This window comes from Vigna umbellata, chromosome 6 (genome assembly GCF_029865625.1).
Source record: "Vigna umbellata cultivar VRB3 chromosome 6, Vumbellata_1.0, whole genome shotgun sequence".
In the NCBI taxonomy this organism is placed as follows: domain Eukaryota; kingdom Viridiplantae; phylum Streptophyta; class Magnoliopsida; order Fabales; family Fabaceae; genus Vigna; species Vigna umbellata.
The window spans coordinates 39,391,238-39,401,911 of record NC_142170.1 but is presented as its reverse complement, the minus strand read 5'-3'; the positions used below and the strand labels follow the sequence as shown (position 1 = coordinate 39,401,911).

The window sequence follows — 10,674 nt, the reverse complement described above, 5'->3', positions numbered from 1 at the left end:
GAAGCCGAGTGTTTTAATGAATCAGTGAAGGATCTGCAGATGATGGATTCTAAGCCAGATGACCATGTTGTATGTCGATTGCGTGGGAATATAGATCATGGGAGAGAAGTCGCTGTACTCCTTATCAAATTGCAGCCACAATCCTTTGAAACCTACAAATTACTTTCAAGTATTTATGTTGCACTTGTGAAATGGGATTTGGTTGAGAAAATAAGACATATTTATCGTGAGAAACAGGGGAGAAAAGAGCAGGCCATTAGTTGAATTGACATTGATAATAAGGCTCACACTTCACTGTATTGGATGTGTCACACCCTCTGGACATTGTCAATGAACTTTTTGCAGAGGGTGAGGAGGTTGGGTGGAAGATGGAAGGAAGAGACGAGGGAGAGAGAGGGAGAAAAGATGAGAAACACTAACTCAGCGCAAGAAAAAAAAATCGTGTCAGTCTACCGTTAGTCACATCAGTTGGTTTTTAACGGTGTTAATTTTGGAGGACTAAAATCAAAGTTTCTTTAAGAGGAGGACTAAAATGTACCTTACTTTGAAAGAGGGACTAAAACCAAAACCGCTTGATAGTATAGGGACTAAAAACATATTTAACCCTTTTTTTAAAAGAAAGAGAAAAGGTTTTTAGCACAAGGACGACATGAACGGTCACACGTGTACTTAACCTTTAAAACATATTTTTTGTTATTATTTTTTAAAGAAAGAGAAAATGTTTTTAGCATAAGGACGACGCGAGCGGTCACACGTGTGCTTAACTCTTAAAACATATTTTTGTTATTGTTTTTATAAAAGAATGAGAAAAGGTTTTTAGCACAAGGACGACGCGAGCGGTCACATGTGTGCTTAACCTTGAAAACATATTTTTTTTCATTATTTTTTTAAAAGAAAGAAAAGTATTAAACACTAGGACGACGCGAGCGGTCACACGAGTGTTCATATCTTTATTTAAATTTTAGATCAAAAGTATTATGTACTACTAGGCTGATGCGGATGATCGCACGAGTACTTCTACCGCCTTTTTTTATTTTTTTATATTTTTCATTATTTTTACTTATTGTTTTCCATTTTTTTTAGATTTTTATAATATTAAAATAATGTTTTCATGCATATTTAAAATAAAGTCTAAAAATAATAATTACTTAGCTATTTACTTAACACAAAATGATATTTACTTAGCTATTTAAAATTAAAAAACTGTAAATTTATTTACACAAGTGTTTTTAAGAATGTCAAAATAAATAAAAATAAAAATAAAAATAAACCATATTTACTAAATGTTAAAAACACACTAAAACTATTTCTTAATTTTAATCTTATATTTTTTTTAAAAAATAATTGCTTAAAGAAATAACGTTACTATTAAAAAGCTCTAAAACCATTTTATAATGTTGCAATTTTATATATTTATTTTTTTTTGTACCTTTTTATTTTTTGTCTTTTAATTCTTTTTATGATGGTTGCGTCGTTTTTTATTAACAATTGAAGTTTAAAATAAACAAATTCAATTAATAAAAATAATATAAAACACAAGACAAATATTATAATAGTCAAACAAATACTAAAAAAGTAAAGAAAATAAAATAAAAAAACGAAACTACCAATACGCAATAAACAACTAAGAGCATAAAAAACAATTAAATAAGGATAGGGGTGTAGATGTAAAAACCTTCTCCGGGCAACCGCTGACCCAAGCCCCAAACCCTTTTAGGGTTTTTTTTTTTTAATCACAGGTAAGAGAAAGGAGGCAGCCTCCCTTTCCTCCAAATCGGCGAGCTACAACTGGTCGGCGCTTCCATCATTTCCTCTGACCATATTTGCAATCAGTTCCACACCTTTAATAGGATCTTCTGCAAAATACCACTCACTCCAAGAACAATCATCATCCCACTGCATCCTATCGGACATTTCAATGTGGAATAAGCAAACATAGATACAAATAACTCGTACAGCTCTTCCAAATGCATGAGTTTTATTGGAACCTGACTACCAATGGCTTCTGGACACGGTCAATCAGAGGTGGCGCCTGAAGATGCTTCACCAAAGCAGGAACCGCGCCTCCTTCAATAAAAGCCAGGATCTGCCTATCGTCGTGTTGTTCCTCGTCGAGCTTCCGCTTGGTAGTGTAGTCGTTGTTGTTGACAGCGTCGACGGCGAGGGACGACATTGGGCGTTGACAAGAAGAAAGATGACTATCAGCAGAGACGTTTTGGTTCTGGAAGACGAAAGCTGAAATTGGAAATGCAACCAGGCCAGCTTGAAGAAAACAAAAACTGTGATGCATGCGCCTATGACAGTTAGAGTAGAAGCTGCAGAGGTAGTTGAACGCAGTACTGGAAACACTGATTCTGCAAATTGCTCGACTGATTATGCAGATTGCTCGACAAGACCGAGAAGACAAGCTGTGAGACCCTCCAGGTTCTCTGAGTACGAGACGTATTCTGATGCTGGAGTAGATGAAGAAGGTGATATAATTCATTTGGCTTTGATGGCTGGAAGTGAACCATTGGACGTTGAGGATGCACTGTCACAACCAATATGGAAGGAGGCTATGTTTGAAGAGCTGAGATCAATCGAGAAGAATAATACGTGGGAGTGAGTTGATCTGCCACCTGGAAAGCAATGTATTAGGGTGAAGTGGGTCTTCAAGAAGAAGCTAAATCCGGATGGCACAACATCGAAGCACAAGGCCAGACTCGTGGCAAGAGGCTTTCTGCAGAAGCAAGGAGTAGAATTCACAGAAGTCTACGCACCTGTGGCAAGGTTAGAAACTATCCGTTTAGTAGTGGCTATTGTTTGTGCTAGGAAATGGTTGCTATTTGCACTTAGACGTTAAATCTGCATTTTTGCATGGTCCTTTGGAGGAGGAAGTATATGTCCAGCAGCCTCCAGGTTTTAACAAAATGGAGAAGAAACATGAAGTCTACAAGTTGCATAAAGCACTTTACGGGTTGCGACAAGCTCCCAGGGCATGGAACAAAAGGATTGATGCTTTTTATCAGCCACGGGTTTGAGAGGTGTGCTGTAGAGCATAGTCTGTACGTAAAGAAGAGTGATGGTGATAACATAATGATTTTTTGCCTCTATGTTGATGACTTATTGGTGACTGGTTCCAGTTTAAGTAAAATTGAAGAATTCAAACAGATGATGGAAGCTGAATTTGAGATGACAGACCTTGGGAAGCTTAGTTACTTCTTAGGGATGGAATTTTCTCAAACAACTGCAGGCTTGCTGATGCACAAGAAAATGTATGTGAAGGATTTATTGGAAAGGTTCAAGATGGTCCAGTGTAACGATGTCAAGAATCCACTCGAAATTAACGCAAAGTTAAAGCTAGATGAAGACAAAGAAAGTGTAGATGGAACAGCTTATAAGCAGCTTGTTGGATCATTACGATTTCTGTGTAATAGCAAGCCAGACTTAATGTTTGGAGTTGGTCTGATAAGCCGATTCATGAGTAATCCTAAAATAAGTCACATGGCTGCTGCCAAACGTATATTGAGGTATGTTAAAGGAACCGCAGACTATGGCATTTTGTTTCCCTATGGGACGAAGGAGGAAGAGTTGAAGCTAGTTGGATACACCGATTCTGATTTCGGTGGTGATCAAATAGAGAGAAAGAGCACATCTGGAAACATTTACTTTATAAACAGGGCACCTATTTCGTGGAGTTCTAAGAAGCAAACTGTCATCACTTTATCAAGTTGTGAAACAGAATATATTGCTGGGTGTTATGCTGTGTGTCTAGGTGTTTGGCTGAATGAGGTTTCAAAAGAATTGAAAGTGCAAACTGATAGGCCAGTTGAGCTAAAGATGGACAACACGTCTGCCATAAGCTTAGCAAAGAACCCGGTAAGCCACGGAAGAAGAAGAAGCAAACATATCGAGGTAAAGTATCATTTTTTACGGGATATGGTGAACAAAGGCAGATTTGAGCTCACACATTGCAGGACTGATCTTCAATTAGCAAACATGTTTACAAAGGCTCTTAAACTGGAAAGATTTGAGTTTCTCAAAAAGGAAATTGGAGTGCTGACACAAAGCGGCTTGAATTAAGGGGGTGTATTAGATATATATAATTCAAAGCCTTGTTAAAATTTGACTCAGTCAGAAGTTAGTTAATACCGTTGATCATTTTATTGTGTTTCCCTTCCTGGTATATAAACACTGTTCTCCTACTATAATGATAGTTCTCTCAAGCGTATTACTTTAAAACTCTCTCGCACATTTCTGTTTTGTTTCCCTCTCTATCAGTTCTATCACTGTTTTGTATTTCTGCTGCTCCCATTAGATTTAAAATTTATTTCTTAATAATATATCGTTGTAAAACTTTATTTGACGGATATTGCCCAAATCGAGTGTGACAGATTGTTTGAATGAAAATTAAATGGTAAAGAAGGTGCAGGAGACCCACCATGGCATCATGGCTTCAATTTCATCATTTAGAAAGTATAAATGATGATCATAGTATCTTAGTTGTCATTAATAAGGGACAAAAATCATGATAAGTTAGGACTCTTACCTTGTTTTTCTCCAAATTTGACATCTGTGACCTTGGCTAATTCAGAAAGCATTGTCTCTTGAAATTGATCTGCTATCAAATTGTAGATAGCACGTGCTAGAGTTGATTTTGTTACGAGGGTCAGGACCTATAAGCCATTGAATTTGTTGCATTCGAGCTTTCTATTCAACAAGATAGTTGGCAATATGCAAGTTTTCCAGATACCTCTTCTGTGATTTTTTTTTATCATATTTTACTCGTATTCTTCACTGCTATTCGGAAACGGTTAAATTTATTTATTGAGGAGCTTTGTTTTTTTTATAAAAGGTGTTTATTAACTAAAAAATAGTTTAGTAATATAACTTCAATGCTTAAATATTACGAATTTACTTTAAATTTAATTTAACTTTCTGAGTATTATCTTCATTAGATGCTTGTTAAAAATAATTATCTTCATTAAATATTTAGATTTTAGACCAATATTTTCCAATGGGTGTTTGTTAAAAATAATTATCAAGGTGTTCTTCATAAAATTTATGAGTGGTGAGTTCGATTTTAATTATCAAGGTTTTGATTTACATGTTAGATGTAAATCAAAAGATTATCACGTCATATTATTTTAAAATAGCAAATCACGTTTTTTAATCTACACTAAACTTTTTTTACTTTTATATTTATGATCTACGTTGATGATTATATCTACATTCATATTTGTTGCTGTAATTATTCTGTGTTTCAGTTTTTACCTAACATTAACCACCTTTCCAATTTTTAACACATTGAAACATTCCAAATAAAATTTGAGAACGTATTGAAAACAAAACAGCCACTGAATCAAGTGCATCACCATCATGCCTGTACCATAAGCGTTTCGATATTCCATTGTCAAAATAACATCTTTATTATACTTAGATGCATCCAAAACTCCCATTAAACCTTCAAATTTTAGATTCTGAAAAATTGGAAATAATATTATTTTGATCCATCACATGCTAGCTGCGTAGAAATTCTATTTCAATTGTTGTACCTCTGATCAGTCTGCAGAAATATACTTTAATGTCTGAGATGTTAGCTTTAATGGAAGAGTTGTTAGCTTCAATGGCAGAGATGTCGGCTTTAATAGCACCGAGTTTCTCTCCTAATTCTTCTTTCATTTTCTTAATCCTGGTCAGCCTTTGGTGTGTCTGAATTTCCAAGACTATATATTTCTGAACTGATTCTGAGTTTCGAAACATCTTCTACTTCATAAACTTTACGTGACTGGGATGATGTGGACTCAATTTTCTTACTTACACGAGCATTGAACTCACTTGAAAGTTCTGATATCAGTGGTGCCATTTTTCTTTTGGCCTCGGCATTTTGCGTCTCTGCAGAACTTGGAGCTACTATTAGTTGATCATCTACAAGTACTCCTTCTGAACCAAAGGATATATCAATAGAAGCAGAACTAATTTTACCAAAGAGTAAGAAAGGAAGGACAAAGAACATTTTACCTTGGTTATTGTAGTCAACACTGGATGCCGATTCTTTTGAATCTGAATTGTTGTACTCATAATTCAAAGGTTGTTCACCAATAACAGATTCTAATGGGGTTGTAGGGTCGAATAAAGAGGTGCCTCACCAAGCAACACAAGTTTATGTTCCATAGTACTAGATCACAAGGATCTATCTTCTACGAGGATTTGAGAACCGAACATCCTCCATTCTACTCAATTTTCGATGTACATAAACTCCTGTCGTTCTGATTTCTCCCAACTTACTTGAATCACTTTCTGGATTTATCGTCAACCTTATTATTCCAGGAATCCACTTATTCGTCAGAAGCGCTTTCTGAACATCCGAATTCAATTGACGGTGAAAATCATTTTGAATATTGACTATAATTATGTGACTATCCTCAGTTATCCATTCTATATTAATAAAAACGATAGAACGAACACACTCAAAATTATTTTTTACTCTAACATAGTAATCAATCCTGGCAGCGAAAGGAGGCTTGACATTATTGGAGGCTCCAATAATAGTACACACAGCGAGAGAGGGCAATTCTTTACGAAACCAAAATCTTACAGAATTTCCCCCGCTAGAGTGGTCAAACAATTCTGGGATTTCCCGACCGGGAAGTAAACAGATTCTCATTGCAGCAGAATCAATGGCCTGTGAAACGGGTCATGTTATATGCATGGTGAGTTTGGAAAAATAAAGACATAGCTAGTTAATGGAATCACTCAAAGAAGATAGACACACCCACCTGCCTGAGTTTTAATATTAAAGAGTTGACTTCAACAGAACAGTTTGCTGCGTAGAACTGATAAATATTCAATGGAAGTCCTCTAATTTCTTGAAGCTTCTTGCAGTTGGTGACGTGCAGATATTTCAAAGAGTGACATTCTTCAATGCTGGCAGGAAGGATTGTAATGTCTAAGTTTTGTAAATATAATGTTTTTAAATTAGGAAAGAACATTGGCAGGTTTTGAAAGAAATTGGACGATTCATTAATTTCAAGCATTTGGCCTTTCCCCAGGGAAAATACTTCAATACCCCTAAGATCTTGCATTGACAGTGGCAGATTTCTTATGCCAGTTCCTCCCAAGTAAACTTGTTTTAGTTTGTGCATTGGTGCCAATACTTCTGGAAACATAACAAGACTGCTGCAGCCCCCAAAGCACAGATGCTCCAAAGATTTCAACTCTATGCGACTTGGACCAATTTTGAGCTTGGTACATCCTCCAGCACAAAACACTTTAAGATGAAGTAAAGATCCAACTGAATCATCAATCTCAGACAGATTTGTGCATTCAGCAACACTAAGTATTGTCAAATTGGGGAAACCAGAGATGTCAGGTATTCGTCTAATATTCTTACAACCTCTGAGAATCAAGTGTCTCAAAACCTTTGAATTCTGCAAAATAACAAGTCTACAGTTATTAGTTTGGTTTTTTTGAAGAATCAAGTGTTAATCCAAAACCTAAATTAATTTTAGATGACGAATAAAATTGTACATGCCTGTAGTGGTTTGTCCCATCTAAAGTAACTGTGTGACAAGTTGAGTATGACAAGATTCTTGAAATGAAAATTGCTCGGTAAAGAAGGTTCAGGATATCCACGCCATTCCAGCACTCTCAAACTGTTTGGCAGAGTAGCAGGGATTCTAAGAAAGCCAACATTCTTTTCTACAAGAAGCATCCGTAAGCTTTGTATTTTTCCAAACTCTAAATTGCATTGCATTTCTTCTTGGTGTTCTGGCATCTCCAACATCATCGCTTCAATTTTATAATTTTCCTTTCAGGCCAAAAGCAGAAAAGGAGCTATAAAATTTATAGTTCATAAAATGTAAATGCTTTATTGGCTCTTTTTAACGAGAGTTAAGAATCATGAAATGCGTACAGATTCAACTCATGATGTAATAAAAGAAAAGGAAAGGAATAGGACTTGTACCTTGTTTTTCTCCAACACGCAAACAATGTCCTCGTAAATCCACAACCTAGGACCATTGCGACGCAGAGTTGATTGTTGTCTAGCTATTTCTTTTCCCATACACCGAATCATGTCATGCATTTCCACAGCATCATGTGGACATTTCCGAATTTTAATGAGAGATCTTTCTTCCAGCACTTTCAGACCAAAATGTGGAGGAACACCACCTCTTGCCTCAAGCGTATTTGTAACGTATCCACGAGACCGTCCTCTAAAGAAGCAAGCTATGTCAAGAAACATTTCTTGGTGAGAAACCTCCAAACTATCATAGCTAACTTTAAGAACATCCTGAACACCTCTATTTGGAATTCTCTCATAAGTTTCTAATGCAGATTCCCATTCATCCAAGGTTTTGCCAAACAAGTGCGAGCCTATCGTTTCCAAAGCCAATGGAAGGCCATCGGCATACCACACTGCACGCTTTATGACTTCCTTGTAACATGGATCAACTTCTTTGTTCTTGAAAGCATTCCACTTAAACAATTCAAGGGCTTCCATATGGTTAATTTCACCAACCATGTACTGTTTTTGAACTCCATGAACATCTAACAAATGCTTATCCCTTGTTGTTATGATGACGATGCTACCAGGGCCAAACCAATCAAGTCCTCCAGCAGTTGCTTGCAATTGTTCTTTTTTGCTAATATCATCAAGCACAAGGAGGACTTTTTTCCCACAAAGTCTGTGTTGTAGTATTGGAATTCCTCGATGCACATCTCCTAACTTGATATTTCTTTCCCCCACCAACTCAGACAGCATTGTCTCTTGGATATGCACCAGACCTTTTTCCCTGACATTAGCAAGAAATTGCGAAGCTTCAAATTGATCTTCCATCAAGTTGTACATCGCACGTGCAAGAGTTGATTTTCCTATTCCTCCCATTCCATGAATCCCAAGCATGGTCACTTTCTTATCAAACTCACCACCCATGAGTTCTTGTATCTGTTGCATCCGATCTTTCAAACCAACAGGATACTCAGCAATATGTAAGGGAGACCGCTTAAAACTATCGGAGATCTCTTTTATGATCTTTTTCACTATATTAGACTCATACTTTTCACTGCCATTCATACAAGAGCAATCAAATCACTGTCACATTGGCAAATCAGAGAGACTATTGCTATATACTGATAATTTGTAACAGAGATGACTTACCCAGATTTGAAATGCAAACCAGACAAATTAGCAGCATCATACAAAGCCCGCCTCCATTGTTGAAGCTTCTGAATGTCATCTTTGAATCTTTCACCAAGCTTTGCAAATGCTTCTTGGTAACTCCCTGTTTGATTTCGCACTTGTGATGGCTCTACGTCATAAAACACTGGAAAAATCAGCATGTTCTGTTTTGTTCGGCACTCAATGATATGGAGAAGTTCGTCCAAACAAAATGTTGAGAAAGCATAGTTTTGGGAGAAAACAATGATGGATATCCTGGATTCTTGGATTGCCTTGCGAAGAGAAGGTGTGATCTCTTCTCCCTTTCTGAGAGCTTCATCATCGATGAAGGTCAAGATTCCCCTTTCACTCAAAGCACTGTACAGATTACCAGTGAAACCAAAACGGGTATCATCTCCACAAAAACTAAGAAAAACATCGTAACGGTATTTTGACACAATAGAAGTAGAAGAAGATGCTTGGTTTTGAGCCATTATAGCGAAACTCGCAAAATGCTTTAACTTTTGTTTCCTGCCTTCAATTGATAATATAAGGTTTTTTTTCAAAAGCCAAAGTGTCCACATGTCAAATTAAACATCACAACTAATTTATTTTCATTCAAGCAATAATCACATATTTAATTGATATTATTATAATTTATTAGCCTTTTATACCCAAAAAAGTTTTATTATTTTTAAAGACCTTTACTCACACAAGATGCAATATTTACACATAAAAAATTCTTATCAACAATTTGATCACACTCTAACAATCTTAATAAAATAAAGATTAATCTTCTGTCTTTTTAAACTTCATATACAAGTTCCACAGTTACATGGGCAAATCTTATTAGTGATGAATTTATTCTATTTAAGATTATAGCAAGACATAATTATATCACTTTTTACAATACTAACATACTATCAATCAAATAAAAGATGAAGTTAAAAATTATAAAGAAAAGATTAATAATATTTTTAAAAAAGATAATATTTCTTATAAAATAAAATTTCAATAATATAAAATAGTATAATTTTTAATCCTTATATATCATCGGTTTTACAAAATCAGCAAATTTTAATTTCATTTGCCTTATATTTTATCTTTTAAAAACTATTTCTAATATTTATTATTTTGTCATTGACTATTCATATATTTAATACAATTAAATACAATTAATGCCTGTGGTACATTAAGTATACTTTAATTTTTTTTTTCTCCGAACCACCAACTCAGCAACGTAATTTATAAAAAGAATAGTATTTATAAATTTTATGGAGCAGCAGATAAAACTAAAACCAAAGTTTATTTAGTTTACAAGAATTAAATATTTCACAATTTTAGAGAAACAGAAAGAATTACTACCAAAAACCAAAACCAAAAACACATGAAAGTAAAAGTAAAATAAAAATAAAAAATTATCTTAAAAAGGTTTAATTTATTTTTGTGTTTCCCATTCTCTCCTCCATGACCACCCTATACAAAAAAAAAAGAGAAGAAAAGAAAGTGGGCCTAAAACTCAAGGATTGGTCCCC

The 10,674-nt window shown here is 35.2% G+C and overlaps 1 protein-coding gene across 2 annotated transcripts; it reads right to left on the bottom strand.

Moving 5' to 3' along the window:
• Window positions 1-5,318: 5,318 nt before the first annotated feature.
• On the bottom strand, window positions 5,319-9,664 carry LOC124829266 (disease resistance protein Roq1-like). 2 transcript variants are annotated; one of them, XM_088092959.1, is made up of 6 exons: window positions 9,140-9,663; window positions 7,946-9,044; window positions 7,514-7,789; window positions 6,759-7,409; window positions 6,001-6,664; window positions 5,319-5,922 (listed from the first exon to the last, which is right to left on the bottom strand). In XM_088092959.1, exons 1-5 carry the CDS (start codon window positions 9,631-9,633, stop codon window positions 6,173-6,175), a joined length of 3,012 nt encoding a protein of 1,003 aa, XP_087949085.1. In that variant the 5' UTR covers window positions 9,634-9,663; the 3' UTR covers window positions 5,319-5,922; window positions 6,001-6,172. The 2 variants fall into 2 exon arrangements, with proteins under 2 accessions (XP_087949085.1, XP_087949086.1); XM_088092960.1 differs by lacking the exon at window positions 5,319-5,922 and having other exon boundaries at window positions 6,510-6,664; window positions 6,763-7,409; window positions 9,140-9,664.
• Window positions 9,665-10,674: the final 1,010 nt, after the last annotated feature.

Coding starts and splice junctions, on each gene's coding strand:
- LOC124829266 (XM_088092959.1), bottom strand. CDS start 9,633: ATGGCTCAAAACCAAGCATCTTCTTCTACTTCTATTGTGTCAAAATAC. Junction 7,790..7,945: donor GCGTGTTGGAGAAAAACAAG/GTACAAGTCCTA, acceptor TTGGCCTGAAAG/GAAAATTATAAAATTGAAGC. Junction 6,665..6,758: donor TAATATTAAAACTCAGGCAG/GTGGGTGTGTCT, acceptor CCCGTTTCACAG/GCCATTGATTCTGCTGCAAT.